The 13,330-nt window shown below is 52.1% G+C and overlaps 1 protein-coding gene and 1 long non-coding RNA gene across 2 annotated transcripts; one reads left to right on the top strand and one right to left on the bottom strand.

Annotated features, from left to right (window-relative positions):
• Positions 1 to 2,666: 2,666 nt before the first annotated feature.
• LOC121446588 lies at positions 2,667 to 5,409 on the bottom strand. The gene is made up of 3 exons (XR_005974068.1): positions 5,278 to 5,409; positions 4,240 to 4,395; positions 2,667 to 2,806 (listed from the first exon to the last, which is right to left on the bottom strand). It is a non-coding gene; the product is annotated as an uncharacterized LOC121446588 (long non-coding RNA).
• On the top strand, positions 4,835 to 11,708 carry Klhdc8a (kelch domain containing 8A). The gene is made up of 5 exons (XM_041649286.1): positions 4,835 to 5,846; positions 8,521 to 8,685; positions 8,929 to 9,144; positions 9,684 to 9,785; positions 10,763 to 11,708. The coding sequence occupies exons 1-5, from the start codon at positions 5,471 to 5,473 to the stop codon at positions 10,954 to 10,956; spliced, it is 1,053 nt and encodes a 350-aa protein (XP_041505220.1). The 5' UTR covers positions 4,835 to 5,470; the 3' UTR covers positions 10,957 to 11,708.
• Positions 11,709 to 13,330: the final 1,622 nt, after the last annotated feature.

Raw genomic sequence — 13,330 nt, forward strand, 5'->3', positions numbered from 1 at the left:
TGCTCAGTTTCTTGCACCGCTGGCCAGGAAATTCCTCCTGGTTTATAACTAACACTCAGGCTTTATTACAAGCCCCATTTCCTCTCCAATGCCTGCAATCAACACAGGAAACTAACTCAGGTCTTTTAGAGCGTTTGCACCGCCGCTCTCATCCTGAGCACTGGAGAAGAGAGGAAGGAATGCGGGCTCATCCCTGCATCTCAGTTTTGAGGAGTCTGAAGGCCACAACAATCCTGTCCCCACCCTGTGGCAGAGACATTCCTTAAATTATACTCGTTAAGTCTCTCTAGGTTCCGGAATCATGCTATGCACTGGGGTGGGAGGCAGAGAGGAGATGGGGGCGGGGAGGGGAGCGAAAGATCTAAAGGAATGTACTCAATTCTTTCTGACCAAGACTAGAGACACTAAGGCACTCCAACATTCTCCCTCAGGTGGCAGGGGCACAGGATGCATGTCATGCCTCTGATTGCCACCTCTGCCCTGCTGCCTCCCATCCAGTTTAATTGAGCCTTAATCCTTCCTTGGGCTGACTCCAGACTGACAGGGTGGGGCTGGGGCTCACAGAGCTTGGATTGTTGGCGATTTGTGAGCGGTTCTCACTCCCACCCCTCTCAGAACAGGCTTCTGCTTAGGAATGCCACCTGTCAATCATCCAGTGAAGTGCCACCTCCCCCCCCCCCCCCCCCCCCCCCGTGTTCTCCAGGTTTATCTGTGGTTTCAGACTCAGCGGAGCAACCGCAGTTAGCCGAGAAGGAAGACATCCCCCCTGTAAGATAACCCCAACATGATGGGCTGGAGGAGGGTGTGGACCTCCAGGTCATCTACCCTGTGAAGGCGGGCCCAGTTCCCGGGCATGTCGGCCCAAATATAGCAAGGCAGAGGTAGAGATGCTGTCTCAGAAAGAAGGAAGCAATGCTTGTTCACACAGTAGCTACTGTGTGCTCTGCAGCTCTGCTGGCAGAATGGTAGCGTGTATTCCTGGGGAAGGAGGTTAGGGTGTCTCCTCAAAATAGACTACTCTGGAAACCCATCAGTCCCACAAAACGTACCCATGTGTGCTGCATCAGTGGGTACCACTCCAAGGAGACGCTTGGTAGCCTGTCTCCACTCCCCGCTTTCTCATTACAGACCTGGGCTCGGGAAGGCTGGGTCCCAGGGGAGATTGAACAGGCGCTTAGTAGGTCCTCAGCCACACTACACTTGCTGCTCATTCTATGACCGCTGACCTCGACAAATACAAGGTGGGAATGTTTTACATAGTGACTGGCCGGCTGCCCAGGGCTAAGTAAGCACCTCCAAGCATGCATAACATTTCTCTCCCCTCCTTTCTTCTTCTCATAACATCTAAAAGTCAAACTCATTTGTTTTGGTACTGGGAAGGTGACCCAAGGCATTGGTCATGTTACAGACACCCTCTACTAGTCATCCCAATCAAAACTTTACAATTAATTAGTTTATTTACTTAGTGTGCATGTGTGTTTGTGTGTGTGTGTGTCAACATGGAGTAAACCTGTGAGAGCTGCTTCTCTCCTTTCATTATGTGGGTTCCAGAGATAGAGCTCAGGTTGTGAGGTAAGAGCCTTTACTCACTGAGCCATCTCATCTCCCAGCCCCCAGAAAACACTTTTAAAGAGAGAACAGGAACTCATACCGGGTGCTGTGCAAGATCTTAGAGCAAGAATGATTTGGATTTGACCTGAGGAAGAACTTTTGACTGGGAAAGTGACTGCGCACCAGAAGAGGATGGTGAGAAATCAAAGGACACACGGGACTCCCTTAGGGCATGGCACTCCTCTCCTCGAGGCCCAGGCCTGATACCAATACCGTCAGCCCAGGCGTGGAAACCCACAGGTGACTCAGAGAATCTTAAGTGGTGGTTGCTAGGTTACGAGATTCTTTAGTGTGCCTCAATGTAAAGACTAAGAGATGTTACCTGGCTGGGAGGAAGAGCAACAGGGAAAGGAGAGAGGGAAAAGAAAAGTCAGGCTTCCAGAATTAGCACTTGGGCATAGCCTGGACGCAAACTGATTTTTTCCCCTACTTTTCCACAGCTGAGTCTCTTGACCCCTATGGTTTGCACAGAGTAAGGCCTATGGGTTTGAGTGCAAAGTTGGAACAGGGCTGTCCAGGACGGGACTCTGGTGTCTCACCCGAATCACTTTGGACACATGGCCAGAAGCCAGACGAGAATGAAAGGCTCAGCCTCCTTGCTAATGCGTGACTGTTCATTTGTGATTTGGACTCTTCAACCCAGTCTTCTGAATGAGCTGCCAGCTCTAAGTGAAGCACTCCCTGAGTGTCAGACCCTCCTCTGCAAAACACAGATGCTCACAGATGCCTGGCAGTCTCCCTCCAGTTGAAGATTATGAGAAAGTGGATGCGCAAGGGCTGAGCTCCGGGAAGTCTGCCCACCTGCTGGGAGGATGTGAGAAGTTGCTTGGCTTTGCCACTTCTGTGAAGGCTCAGAGGCAAGCGAGGCTCAAGACAGATCCCAACAAGCCCATTTGAGAAGACTGTGGCTTCCATTCACCCTGACCACCCCAGACTGCAGCTGTGAAACTCATTCCGTTCAAGGCAGGCTAGGCCCCTAAGAATGCTGTGGGGTACCCCGCAGAGAAGACTACTCACACATGGCTTCAAGCTAATAGAAAGTCTTTACTAGTCAGCTGGCAATGACAGGGAGTGTTCAGAACCCCAGTGCAGTCCTGAGCCTTTCTCAGGGTGGCTTTTTAAGCACAAAAACAACATCTTGAGTTGACAGATCTCATGTAGCAGGAACAGTTAGCCAGAAGCGGAACTGCAGAAGCTGAAAGGTAAGGTTAGGACATTTAGGGACTTCCCCAGAACTGTGGACTTTGATCGAATAGGCCTTTGTTCTCCTTTTGGCGGGTGGTGCTGCCTGCATGCTGGACTCCGAGGCCACCACATGGGCAGTTGTGCAAAGGTCTGGAGGCCTTTTACAGGAGCAAGAAATGGATGGTATTGCCTGTGAGACTTCATTAATTTAGACTACACTCTTAGAATTTCTAAGTTCTTACTGAACGGGGGGGAAACATCACAGCCTTTTCTGTGGAGGATCTAGATGTTGATTTGGCAAATCTAGGCTTTAAAAAGAAGTAGAATTCTTAGGTCAAGAGCCCAAGACAGGAGGATAGGCCTGTTTTGAGTTACAGCTTCTATTTCTCACAGAAGTTGCAGCAGCAGTATGGGCACTGACAGAAATGTACCAGGCCCGTGCTCCCTGTCAGAAGGTACAGTGAGCCCTTGGCAAACATGACTTTTTAACCTTTATGGAAACATGTACCGTGGAAGGCTGCAAAGATATAAAGGAGGGAAATCTGATGGAGAGGCACACACCTTTAATCCCAGCACTTAGGCAGAGAGATTTCTGTGAATTTGAGGCTAGCCTGGTCTACACAGAGAGTTCCAGGACAGCCAGGGCTACACAGAGAGACCCTGTCTCAAAAAGAAGAGAAGAACTGGGTTCGGTGGCCCAGGTCTGCAATCCTGGCACTTGGAGGCTATAGTGAGACCGTGACCATGAAGGGGTAGGGGAGGGAGAGAGAGAGAAAGCCCTTCAACAACATAGATGATGACCCTCCAGGAATGAGTTTGGGGGTATTGGGAGTTGGGGGACTCTAAAAGGTTGCATACTGTATGATTTTATCCATTTATTTTATCCTCTGGCCTGGGGCACTATATATAGCAACGATGACCTTGAACTTCTGATCCTCCTGTCTCCACCTCCCAAGTGATGTGATTATGAGCATACATCACTGGGTTCTATACCACTGTGCCAGCACCAGGTTTTATGCAGTGCTGGGGATGGAATCCCGTTTTTGTGCTTGCTAGGCAAACACCCCACCAAGTGAGCCACAGCTCCAGCTCCTTGTATAACATGGCTGAAGCGACAAGATTTCAGAAATAGATTGTCAGGACCTGGGGAGGGAAGAATAAGGAGGAAGTATGGAGTTGTACCAGATATCAAAAGGTGACATGTGACCTTTGCAATAATGACAATGTATTCTGCTTGAGGATCGTACTTTAGCTTGGTCGGATATCAGCACTGGGGGACACTAGCTAAAGAGTGCTCCTTTCCTATAACCACGTGCGAATCTACAGCTTATCACAAATTAAAACTTAGTGCCTCCCAAGTGCACAGCCCTGAGTTTCATCTCCAGCGTTGTGTGTGTGTGTGTGGAGGGGGGGGGGGCGGACACACCAAATACGCACACTCACAGTGGAAAGTCTGTCAGGGTCCCAAGCTTGAGCGGTTCCAGGCGGAAGGAAGACAGCTAGAAGGACCGTGTAGATTTGGAGAGACACACCACTAGGTGGTTCGGTGTGTCGCCGGCACTTGTCTTACTGGGGACCACAGTTCTGGAGGGTCTGTTGCTGGGGAGAGATTTGAAGAGGTTATCTTTTCTAGTTTAAGGACCAGGATTTGCTAATCAGGTTTGCGCTTCTAGTGATGTGTGAAGGTTTGGGGGTGATCCTCCCAGCCTATCTATTGGTGTGTTCAGTTGCAGTTCCCCTGTCTGTGACTTTATCTGCGTCTTTGCGGAAGTGTCCACTCAAGAGGGAAGGAAGGTTCTGTGTGAATTACATGCATACGTGTGCAGATCGTTACATCTGCGGGTCCCCGCTGCATGTATGTCACTGCCTCCTGACTCGGCTCTGAGGTTTGACAGTGTGAGAATACCCCCCCCCCCCCCAACAAAGCCAGCCTGTCACGAACTGGGTCTGTGTACTGTAGACAAACTGGGTAATTGGGCTCTCCGCCTCCTCACCCAAAACAAACACTCGCAAACGCCCGCCCCCACGCTGGCGGGATCTGACTGTCATCTGGGCACCGGTTCCTGCTCCGGCTGCCTCCGACCCTGGAGACACTGCAGGCCCTGCCCTCGCCTGCCCCGACCGCCCGGGCTGACGCACAGGCCACAGCCTCCGCCGCGAGGCGCGTGGGTTCCTGCCCAGGTGTGGTGGCTGCGGGGAACCAGCGTCCTCCGTCCCGGGCTCCGTGTCTAGCAGCCGCTCGTTTGGGCGGGTGACAGCGGCCTGCGGGACAGGAAGGGCAGGGCTGCCGGGCTGGCGGTGAAAGCCGAGCGTGGCTGCGGGCGCCGCCCGGGAGCTAGTGAGGGGCGAGCGCGGCGCCCACGCGCGGCGGGGTGGGCTCTGTGCTTCCAGGGACCGGGCGGGGCGGGGCTCATCCTGCAAAGTTGACCCAGGGCAGGCTACCGCCGGCGCCTTGCTGCCCCAGATTCGCCCGGTTCTTACCGTGGAGCCAGGGGTGAACGTCGCCGCCCCGCTGACACCCGAGGGACCGGGAGAAGCTAGCGGGCGTCGGCGGGAGCCCGCGCCCAGAGATGGAGGCTGCAAGAGGGGACGTGCGGGCCGGCTCCGAGTAGCCCGCGGGCTCCGGGGCTGGACCTTGCCCGGACGCTGTTGAGGGCGCGCGAGCAGGGCTGCCATGGAGGTGCCCAATGTCAAGGATTTTCAGTGGAAGCGCCTTGCTCCACTGCCTAGCCGCCGGGTCTACTGCTCACTGTTGGAGACCGGAGGGCAGGTTTATGCCATCGGGGGATGTGATGACAATGGCGTTCCCATGGACTGCTTCGAGGTCTACTCCCCCGAGGCCGACCAATGGACCTCCCTGCCCTCCCTGCCCACAGCCAGGGCCGGGGTAGCTGTTACTGCCCTTGGAAAGCGGATTATGGTGATCGGGGGTGTGGGCACCAATCAACTGCCTCTGAAGGTCGTGGAAATGTACAATATCGATGAGGGCAAGTGGAAGAAGAGAAGCGTGCTGCGTGAGGCTGCCATGGGCATTTCTGTTACAGCCAAAGGCAAGTGGGGCCAGGGTTGAGGGTGGGCATAGAGAAGAAAGTAAAGGGTCACGGGAAAACCGTTGGAATGCCACATGATTTGGGGGGCCAATGGTACATCAACCATTACATTTGAGCCTTACATTAAGTACTGACACTAGAGACCCACTGCCCCTATTTAACAGATTGGGAAGGGAGGCTGAGCAGGTGAAATATCTAGGAACTCCATCTGATGCCAGGAGTCAGCTCCAGCGGGTTCCTCCTGGCAGGCTGGGCAGGCCGCTGCAGAGGGAGAGCCAAGGTGTGAGCTATGGGGTTATCTGGAATGACTCTGCAGACCCTGGCGTTCAGCCGAATGACTACATTCGCGACTGGCCACACACACACCCAGACCTATCTATGTAGTTCCTGAGGATGCTCATCCCATCCTTCAGCCAACTCCAGGTCATCTGCCAAGGAGGCTTTGGGACCCAGATCCCAGGATCTTCTCTAACTCCTGACTGCAGTTTCAGTGGTGCTAAGTGGAGGTCAGAACGTTCCAAAGATTGACTCGTCTGTTGGATTAACCAGGTCCATCAAGTTCTGTGAATTGCATGTGGTTTTACAATTCTTATTTTACTTTCTCAAAGTCCCCATTCCACTCTTTTGGGGCCTAGTACCGCTATAGAGGGGGGTCCAACTGCTGCTTTCTTAAAACACAGAGTTTTATGAGGATAGGAGTTAAGAAACCCAAGTTTATAGACACTTGCCTCTATACTGTAGGTTTGGTGGAGTGGCCTTCCTCCCTTTCCCCATCGTTCCCTGTTTCTCTTGCCACATGACCCCAGCTGCCTGTCTGGCGTATGGCAGATGAGAAACCAGCTTTTCTCCAACACCTGTTCTGTTCCTGGCACAGTCTTAGGTCATGGGGATAAAGGAACAGAGTAGAAAATCTGGTCCCTGAAAGTGATTAGCAAGAAGCTGGGACCCAGAGTCCCAGGGCAGGGTAGACAATAGGGTTTAGCCAGGCCTGATGCTGATTGAATGAAGACTTGTAACACCAGCTACTCTGGAGGCTGAGGCCGAAGAGTGGCAAGTTCAAGACTTGCCTTGGCAGCAGCGTGGGCTCAGTGGACTGAAGCAGAAGGTTTATGAGTTCAAGGGCAGTCTAAGCTTCATGTTAAGACCGTATTTTTTTTTTTAATAAAGAAGATGGAGGCCCATGGGGACGCTGAAAACAATGCATATGAACTTCATCCCTAGCTCAATAAATCTTGCTGAAAGCTAAAAACTAAGGTTTATCATTGGGCTTCATCCCTTTGAACTTGCAATATATCCAATGAGATTGGTGCTATTTTTATGCTATTTTAGAAAAAGCAGCATGAAGCCCAGAAAGGTTAATTCCCCAAGGTTAAATAGATAGTAAGTCGTGACCATGCCTGTGCCCCGAACTATAAAGTCAAATGGGTTCAGCAGTTATGTTGGTAAGCGTTTACACGTCAGCCATTGTACTGGCTTCATAGATTAGCCAATTCTCAAGGACCTCCAGTGTATCGGGAGAAACAGATGAAGCTGGTATCAGTTACATGTGGTAGCAGAGCATTGGAGATACCATCACTCAGGAGGCACGAAGCCAAGTCCTCTGGGCCCCCTACTCTGCAGCGCAGGGAATCGCAGTTGAGCCTCAAAGGATGGGTGAGAACTGACCACTGGGCTGAATGACCTTGGGTAGAGTTTTTCCAGCAGGTGGTGTTCCTAGAAGGGAAGGTGGAATTTATGCTAATCAGGAGTTTGTCACAGGCCCTTTCCCAGTTTTAGGCTTAGGACTAGGATGGAAATAGGGCTCCACCTTCTACAGTAGTCACGGCACCATAGAGAGGAAGACTGTGAGCAAAGGCTGCTGGGAGCATGAACCACATACAGAAGCTGAAGATTCCCATTCTGGCAGGGGCTGAGGAAACACAAATGTTAGTCCATGCTCTTTGGCCCAGTGAGCCCCTGAAAAGCTACCTAAAAGCCAACAGCAGAGGAGAAAGAAGGGGGACTCCCTGCTTCCAAGGGCAAGGTTTCTGAGGGGTCTGTTCCCCAAAGCCTCCTCCTCATTCAGGCTTGGCCTTATCCCATTCAGCACAGGGGCCTCCTGGATCCTGTGAGCTCTGTCTATGTGAAGGAGAATGCCATTTCCTACTGGGGTAGCAGACAGAACAGCTGACTGCACAGTTTGTAGAGAGGGCCAGTGACACTGGGGCTGACTATAGTCTAAGGGACTTCACTGTATCTGGAGAATTAATGTCTGAGAATTCCTATAGGGCAGGTCACTACCTGAGATCATCGCAAAAGCCTCTTCCCTTGCCTTCCCCTCTGGCTGCCTAGAAAGGAGGACAGGAGGACGGTGGGGGCCAAACCTGCAAAGGGTTATCTAGGCCTAGACTTCACTGCCATCTGTCTCTGAGCAGGGTTTAGTGCATCAGGCTTTGGCAAGGATTTGGTGCTAAGGAGGGCTGAGGCACACAGTCCTGCCACAGCTTCAGGGAGACCCAGATTTAGCCATAGCAGGGACCTCAAATGCTGTTACCCACTGCATCAAAACAGCATGACTTTCTGGCAGCGCAGCCACTGGGATCTTGGCGTGGCCTGTGAAATGTTATGGACTCTGTTGGACCTGCCTCTGGGTGCCTGTGCACCGAGCCTTGTCTGTGTGTGGCTTTTCTTTTAGATTATCGAGTGTACGCTGCAGGCGGGATGGGCCTGGACCTTCGTCCACACAACTACTTGCAACACTATGACATGCTAAAGGACATGTGGGTGTCACTGGCACCCATGCCCACTCCCAGATACGCGGCCACCTCCTTCCTCCGGGGCTCCAAGATCTACGTGCTGGGTAGGGACTAGCTACTTGTTGTTCATTTCCTCTCCTTGCTCCCTTGGGTGAGCTCCCTGGGAGGCAAGGCCCACAGCCTGAGAATGAATGTCTCTGTCCCTGGGGGTAATCACACTGCTCCAGCCCTTGACAAGTCTTTCAAATGACTGAATAACAACAGAAGGGAAATCCCAGCCCTACCCATTCTCAGGGACTGCTTTTTTTTTTTTTTTTGCCCACCATGTACCCTGTTCCCACCTCCAGGAGGACGACAGTCTAAATATGCAGTCAATGCCTTCGAGGTCTTTGACATAGAGTCTCGGTCCTGGACCAAATTCCCCAACATTCCCTGTAAGCGGGCGTTCTCCAGCTTTGTGACCCTGGACAACCACCTGTACAGCCTGGGAGGCCTGCGACAAGGTCGTCTCTATCGGCAGCCCAAATTCCTCCGGACGATGGATGTGTTCGACATGGAACAGGGTGAGCTGGGTCCCCATCCCCTTGGCCTCTCTTCTGACTGATTTTCCCCATCCTGGCAAATCTTCCTGGAGCTGCTTACATATCCAAGCAGGCCTCTCTGGTGTCTAAGCTCCCTTCCTAACTCACGGATATGTTTGGAGTCAAACTCTATTCAAGGTACCTTTTGGCCTGGTTGGCTGTTTTCACCATGGCCTTTCCTCCATCACCGCCGGTATCTGTATAGGACCAGGTTAGGACTCTTCCTGTGCTGATGGAGAATCAGGGGGCTCCTGATTACTCTGTTTACCACAGTTTAGAACTGTGGAAAAACCTAAATAGAACAGGGACTCACGGGAGTTGCAGACGTTAGACTGTGCCGAGCACCAGAGAAGGCTGAAGAGGCAGAGTGTGTTCTTTCAATCAGCAAGGGAGCCTCTCTGCACCCTGAACTCAAGGGGGTAGCCCCCAGGGTGAGAGCCACCTGAGATCCGTCTATACTTGTTAGGGGACGTCAGCACCTAATCCTCTGTCTCTGCCCTGTCACTGCACATCACTTGCAGGGGGATGGCTGAAGATGGAACGCTCGTTCTTCCTCAAGAAGCGCCGGGCGGACTTCGTGGCTGGTGGTCTGAGTGGACGAGTCATAGTGGCTGGGGGACTTGGTAAGGATAGATCATCTCAACTGTCCCGTGCTGTGGTTCTGGTCTTTGGCACTGCACTTGAGCAGCGGGTGGTACTGACTTCTTACACACCTCCCACTGTTTCACCCCAAAGAATTCAATACAGTCCGGACTTGACCTTTCCACGGGGGTCCCCATGTGTTCTTTCAGCTCTATGCTAGGAAAATGGAGATCTAGAAAGCATAAGGGACATGCTGATAACTGTGAAGCCCTGTGCTGAGCCAGGTCACTGAGCCCCTTTAGCTGGAGATAAAGGGTGAAGGGATCATCATCCTTCGCTGACCCAGCTCTTGTTGGATGTCCAGGTGCATCTTGGGAGAGCAAAGCAAATCGATAGTCCTAATTCTATACCTGATGTATGGCTCCTCCCTCTCAGAGACTGCTGACAGTGTGAAGGTTGGACTAGGGTTTGGGGCCACTGAAGTTATTCGGACACGGTGATAAAGGCAGTGGGGCTTCCAGGTGGCCAAAGTTCACATACCCACCATACTCATTCATGAATAACTACATGAGCTGGATTATGGGGGAAGCTGTGTGTGAGAGAGAAACCAGGAGGGAAGCAGTCGTGTTCTAGAAACCCCTGATAAGCAAGAGTAAAGAAAACAATCCTTTTCTTTCATTTTTCCAAGACAAGGTTTCTCTGTGGATAGCTCTGGCTGTACTGGAACTCACTCTGTAAACCATACTGGCCTCAAACTCAGAGATCCACCTGCCTCTGTCTCCTGAGTGCTGGAATTAAAGTCGTGCACCATAATCCTAATTTTAGAATCTAAAGGTAAAGAGAAGGGACAGGGTACAAAGTTGCTTGACAGGAATTCTTGTACCAGGGTGTTAAAACCGGATCCATCCTGTAAAAAGACAAAGAAGTTGCTCGACTTTTATTTCTGGGTTGAGAAATGGTCACTGTGGGACATGGCTCGGCTCCTTGATCTAAGATCTGATTCCCCCTTTGTTTTCAGGAAACCAGCCCACTGTCCTGGAAACAGCAGAAGCATTCCACCCAGAGAAGAACAAGTGGGAGACCCTCCCTTCCATGCCCACACCCCGCTGTGCCTGCTCCAGCATCGTCTTCAAGAACTGCCTCCTGGCTGTGGGGGGCGTCAGCCAGGGTCTGAGCGATGCAGTGGAGGCGCTGTACGTCTCTGACTCCTAGCTGGCCCCAGCGGTGCCCTTGCCTGGACAGCATCGCTCCACTCTTGACATGAGGAATAGTCTCATCAAAGCAGTTCGGACTACGTCCTCCGGTCTCCAAGCCCTAGGGCTCTCAGTGACCTCCCTCTGCCCCCTAACCTACCAGTCTCAGAAAGCTGAAGAAAGCACTGCTGACTGCACCTATAAGAGAGAGCTGAGCTGTGGCCTGGGGAGAATCCTCACTCAGTGCTCAGATACAGAAAGGCACAGGAATGTTCCCTCCTCTCACCTAACTACGGGGGTGGGGGACAGTTGCCACCCCAAAGGGGAGCCATTGTGGTTCTTCCCCATCTCTGAGCTAGTTTGAGTGTCAGGTAAACTGATGAAGAAATGGGGCATCCCAAGCCCCCTCATTTTCTTTGGTTGATATCCATCCCCCATATAGAAGTCAGCTGTGGTCCTGCTCCAGCTCCCACCTACTTAACAGGAACTGGACTTGAAGCTAAGGCGGATGTGTGGGAAGGTAGTCGGGAGCTCCCACATCGGGCCAGGCAGAAAGGACCCTTCCTCTCAGGTCCTTACTGGGCATGTGGTGATGGAACATCACTATCTCCTGTATTCTGCCTTCTGCCACCCTCTCCCCACCAAAGGCCTGGTCGTTCTGGGCTCAGCGGCTCTCAGAGTATCTCTCGGTGAAACCTTCTCATCTACACTGTGGCTTCCAAATCCACAAAGGTGGATTAATTGCACTCTGGTTAATAACAGCGGCACAATGATTGACGTCTTTACTCCTGTCTTCTTTGGACCCCGGAGACAAAGCCAGGGGTGCCCTGGTTCGTAGATAGAAAACCCCGTGAGACCATCTCCCTCCGTGTCCTTAGGCTAAGCAGGGACCAATTGGCCACCTGTTCTTGGCCATTCCTGGTGAAGAGTTCTGCCTTCTCCTGGCCGTAGCTATCCCGCTATCAAAGAGGCAGGTGATTTTTCTTCTCTTGAGACACACGTTTGGCCAAGGTTGTGATCATCCAATCTTTGCCAGGTTATACCCATGTCTTATTTCGATCAGTTCAGCTGAAGCTCATTTTAGGCATGAAAGAACTGTCCGCTGACTGAAAAAAACAAGAGAGAGAGAGAGAGAAAAAAAAAAAGGCCAGAAGGCTGGATACAGATGCGCCTTCCTGCTAGCCTGCACAGAACCTCATTAGGCTTCCACGGCCCCTGCTTGGCGGCCTGCTCAGAGACCTGAGTTGCAACCCCTGCACAGAAACCAAACCTAACCAGTTAGCCTTGAGGACACAAAGAATCAAACCGCTATGAGGCTGTGGAGGAGCCAGGGGGTCCGCTTCTCTCTTCACAAGGCTGGGCCAATTAACTACCTCGTAAGGAGTCTGCGCTGGGGAATGGCCTATTAGGGCCTGGGGGGTCAGAAGGAGCTCTTTCTGGTGAGGGGGTAGGGGTGTCCCTTCCTGCTGGGTCTTTAAGGCAGGGTGAAACCCAGGTCTTTAAGGAATGCTGGGTTATTGACTTCATTCTCGGAACACCTTGGGTTCCTTTCTCTTTGGGTTCCTAGAGGACACTGCCACCTACTGGCCAAAAACGTTTTTCTCGCCAACGTGAGGGGGCAGATTGTGGCCATTGGTTCCCCTAAAGAGCAAACCACAAAGAAGCCTCCATTGCTTCTGGATCCAATTCCATTCAGCTCCCCTGAACTAACTATTAGATAAAAATGGCTGGGGGGGGGGGGCTGCAACTGCTATGGAGAATAGGGGGCTTCTTGACTCTATCTCCTTACCTCATTTCTGCTTCTGTCTTGCCCATATCATCCCCAACCCAAGAGGAGCCAATCCATACAGGGTCTTCTCCAGGCACAATGGCCCCATATCTGTGGATAGGGCTGAATCCTTTGAAGATAGTTGGAACCTTAAGGGTGCAGCCCTCCTATAAGGTTGAGTTAGACGTTAGAATTAACAGAACAACTCAAGCCTGGAGCTGGTATCTGCTAGGGTCACCCCTGCCCAAGTTCCCTTGTGGGAAGACCACGGATACCGCACTGCGGAATGAGGGAAGCCCTCAGTCTGTGTGAAAGCTGTGGCTCTATACTGCCTGCACTACAGAGGCAGTACAGCCAATGGCCTGCCTCCAGACTTCACACTTCCAACTACCACAGGTCTCCCCACACCACCCACCTCAGAAGGCTCCTTACCCTCCTTGTCTGAATTCCCCAGTCTGTCTCACAAGGTGGAGGGCAGTAGAGGAAGCAGAGACACCAAGGTACCATCCACAATCAAGAGGAGCTCCAGAGTCATGCAGGCCATACTGTCTAAGACTTGTCTCAAGCCAATCCATGAAGCGATCATCAGTCTCAGGTGGCTCCAGAATCGGAGGAGAAAGGCTGG

The sequence above is a fragment of the Microtus oregoni genome, unplaced genomic scaffold (genome assembly GCF_018167655.1).
Source record: "Microtus oregoni isolate MIOR12 unplaced genomic scaffold, Mior012 000003F_ref0000135, whole genome shotgun sequence".
Taxonomy (NCBI): domain Eukaryota; kingdom Metazoa; phylum Chordata; class Mammalia; order Rodentia; family Cricetidae; genus Microtus; species Microtus oregoni.